At 34.0% G+C, this 3,766-nt stretch overlaps 1 protein-coding gene across 2 annotated transcripts in view; it reads right to left on the reverse strand.

Annotated features, from left to right (window-relative positions):
• ARF4 (ADP ribosylation factor 4) overlaps nucleotides 1-3,766 on the reverse strand; it is a 22,823-nt gene that overhangs the window by 14,241 nt on the left and 4,816 nt on the right. Inside the window, exons 2-3 of one of the 2 annotated variants that reach the window (XM_006754691.2) lie at nucleotides 1,194-1,274; nucleotides 434-543 (exon numbers count right to left, since the gene is read on the reverse strand). In XM_006754691.2, coding sequence (XP_006754754.1) covers nucleotides 434-543; nucleotides 1,194-1,274 — 191 coding nt within the window. Of the gene's footprint in view, nucleotides 1-433; nucleotides 544-1,191; nucleotides 1,275-3,766 lie in introns of those variants that run through there. The other variant, XM_015571233.1, reaches the window with a different exon arrangement.

Genomic DNA, 3,766 nt, shown 5'->3' on the forward strand with positions numbered 1-3,766 from the left:
TGTAGGGAACATGTTCCAATCAACAGAGCCACCCAGCCAGGGTTGTAATGTATTTTAGTAAAGTAAACAATTAACTGGGGTAAATGAAGAACGATTGTCTTACATTCATTAAAAACTATAATGACAGAAAGTTATACATATCTTACTTTCTAAACTAAGAATGAAACCAATAGAACTACTGCTGAAACAGCTAATTCAATCTTGAGAATAACCCACACACCTAAAAATATTACTATGACAGCTATGTAACTCTTCCACCCTCAGTAATTTAGCCTCAAAAGCTTGAGAGTTCACTGACGAATATGGTAGTGATAAGAAGAATGCCAACTCATATAGTAAACACCAACAGCCAGTTAAACAGTAAATATTAACATAAATTTTAGAGCATGAAACCTATAAAGAAAAGTTATAAAAAATGTATAGCATTCCTTACCTGGGTGTTCTGGAAGTAATGCCTCCAGAGAGGCCTTATTTTATCTTGACCACCAACATCCCATACTGTGAAACAAATGTTCTTATATTCTACTGTTTCCACATTAAAACCTACAAAGAGAAAAACCAAAAAGACTGTTGTGCACAATGTCAGTAAGAAAATAAACCCCTTTATTGTGGAATTATCTCAGAATTGCTTTTTTAAAGTCCCACTAAATAATCAACAAACTTAAAAATCAAGGAGTTATGATGAATGCATGTCATTGTACATCTGTTTAGACAGAATGTACACCAAAAGTGAACCCAAAGGTAAACTATGGACCTTGGGTGATTATGACGTGAAAATGTAGGTTCATCAACTGTAACAAATGTATCACTCCAGTGCAGTGGTTCTCAACCTTCTGGCCCTTTAAATACAGTTCCTCATGTTGTGACCCAACCATAAAATTATTTTTGTTGCTACTTCATAACTGTAATGTTGCTACTGTAATGAATCGTAATGTAAATATCTGATATGCAGGATGGTCTTAGGCGACCCCTGTGAAAGGGTCATTCGACCGCCAAAGGGGTAGCGACCCACAGGTTGAGAACCGCTGCTCTAGTGAGTGATGCTGACTATGGGGGAAGGGATATTTTGGGATACCTCCCAATTTTTCTGTGAAATAAAACTGCTCTAAAATAAAGTCTTTAAATATAAGGCAGTTTCAAAATTAAGCTGTATTCTATTTCACTTTATAATAATCACCTGTAAACTTTCTTACCAATGGTAGGAATTGTGGTGACTATCTCCCCTAACTTCAGTTTATACAGAATGGTCGTCTTGCCAGCAGCATCCAATCCAACTAGAAAAGACATCACAGGTTTTAAATCTAGACCAAAAGCACACACTAAGAAATTATTTTGCAACAAATATATAGTTTGAAAGCTAAAGTTGACTGGTCAAGGCACAAATGAGTTAGAAATAAAATCACCTCATTTCTGATTTCACTTTTTCTTTCTAGACCTAAAGAGATAGCATGTAGTAATGAAAAGAAAATAGTATCTGGCTGATTCAGGCAGTAATTTCTAGATTTGCTTTGCCATAAACTAGTCAAGTGCCTTTAAACAAGTCACTTTAGGAAACTAAAGCCAGAGAAATTAGCTATAAAATAAGGACCCTGGATCAGATAATTTATGATCTCCTCCAAATCATCTCTATTATTTCTGTGACCTAATACCATTTTAAAAAACACAAATTAGAATTGAATCAGAACACATAAGAACAAGTGAATAAAGAACTTTAAGATTAGTAAACTCAATACTATGTCCTAATCTCTTTAAATGACTTCCAAAGGAAGATAAGGCCAATTTTACTACTACTTACATTCATTTCAACGTCAAATGTGCAGAAATGAGAATAAAAGACTGGTTAATAAGAGTTGTAAAAATGACCCTATCATATTCATCTCCAACATATATCTAAATTCTTAAAATGCTTCCTTGAAGCATAGACAAGTGTGGAAGAATGTGGTTTCTGAAAAAAATTCCTATTAAAACAAGAAGTCATAACACTTTATTACAGTGATAGTGAAGAACAAATTAAATGCTTATTTTAAGTATGAATCTCTCAAAACCTGAATATTCTACATTGTTTGCTAAAGTCTTCATAAATGGAAGGAAGGTCAGTATCTAATAATCTCACTGAATGGACCATTGCTGTAAGGATATCACATTTGGCCACTTGAATTTCCACATTACCACAGATTTTGAAATTCAACTGAGTGTTGATTTAAGCAAAGATGTGTTTTAAAAATTTAAATCAAAGCAAGACTTGGCACATGAAACCAATTCTATTAAGTTTTAAAAGAAAACCAGAAATCACCTTACTTATCTAATCTACATTCCCGTGCAAGTAAGTTTAATTTTGATCCGTTACTTCAAAAACAGAACTAAAGGCTATAGGTAACTCATACTCCTACCCTTTCTGCTTTGTTCCCTATAAAGCAGGGGTGGAGAACGTCCGTATAAGGCCCTCAAAGTCATTTGGTCTGGCCCTGCCAAGGCATTAGGGATGAATTAATTTAGCAGAAGTTGATAATTTTGTATGGCCCGTGAATAATGTTATAAATATCTAAATGGCCCTTGGTAGAAAAAAGGGTAGCTTTAAGATTTTTCTGGAAACTCTGACATCTTAAATCTTCTTATTCCTATGTCCTCTAATAAAACTTTGGTCTCTACTTCTTCATACTGGGATTCAGGTTTACTCTTTCCAAAACACTGACACTTACTAGACAGCGTGAGCAGCCCACTCTCAGCCCTCACTCATGGACATAAGAAAAATCAATTGTTACCAGGAAGCATTTTGTTTTTTGTGTATGGAACATTACCAAAAAATCGGAAAAACAAAACAAAAAAACAAACAAACAAAACCACACAGATCTTCAGCAACAATACAGAAAATGGCAACAACATATAATCTTTTCATTGTTGGAAAAAAGCTGTCTCTTGAGAGCATAAATGCCACTCGTGATTCTGGTCAAATTTTAAAATAAAGCAAAAGTCCCCTTTAACTAAGTCCAAATACGATTAGGTACAAGTTAGAAGCATTGAAACTGAGATGGTGATTAGGAAAAATACTTGAGTTACAGTTTGAGAACTATGACACATGCCACTCCTCATTGGGGTCCAAATGAACCTCATACTGCCATTTAAAAACAATGTCAATTCAAAAATACTGACAAGGAACGGGAGAAAACAGAATTACTTTAAGTTACAGTAATCTAATTTTTATTTTAATAAAAGCTTTATACCTGCCTGTATGCATAATTACTATTCTACTTTCATATTGTTAAATTTTTTTGGTAACACAATAAACACGTTTTACTTTCATTAAAAAAGAACAGCCTTAGCCAGTTTGGCTCAGTGGATAGAGTGGACTGAAGGGTCTTAGGTTCGATTTCGGTTGAGGGAATGTATCTTGGTTGTGGGCTCGATCCCCAATAGGAGGCGAGCAGGAGGTAGCTGATCCATGTTTCCCTCTCACTGAGGTTTCTCTATATCCCTCTCCTTTCCTCTCTGTAAAAACCAATAAAATATGAATATATTTAAAAAGGAGTTTACAAAATAGTGCAACCATAAGGTTTTTTAAGCAACCACGTTATCTTTAAAATAAAAACTATTAAGACAATATTTAAATGACTTGCAGCCACACATGAAGATATCATTTGAGTTGAACCCAACATGATAGTGCTATATATATGTGTGTGTATATATATATATATATATATATATATATGCAAACCAAAAGTTTCTTAAAAAGATATTTCTATTGTAAGATTTAAGATGCACACATTAA

Source organism: Myotis davidii, unplaced genomic scaffold (assembly GCF_000327345.1).
Source record: "Myotis davidii unplaced genomic scaffold, ASM32734v1 scaffold111, whole genome shotgun sequence".
NCBI classification, from domain to species: domain Eukaryota; kingdom Metazoa; phylum Chordata; class Mammalia; order Chiroptera; family Vespertilionidae; genus Myotis; species Myotis davidii.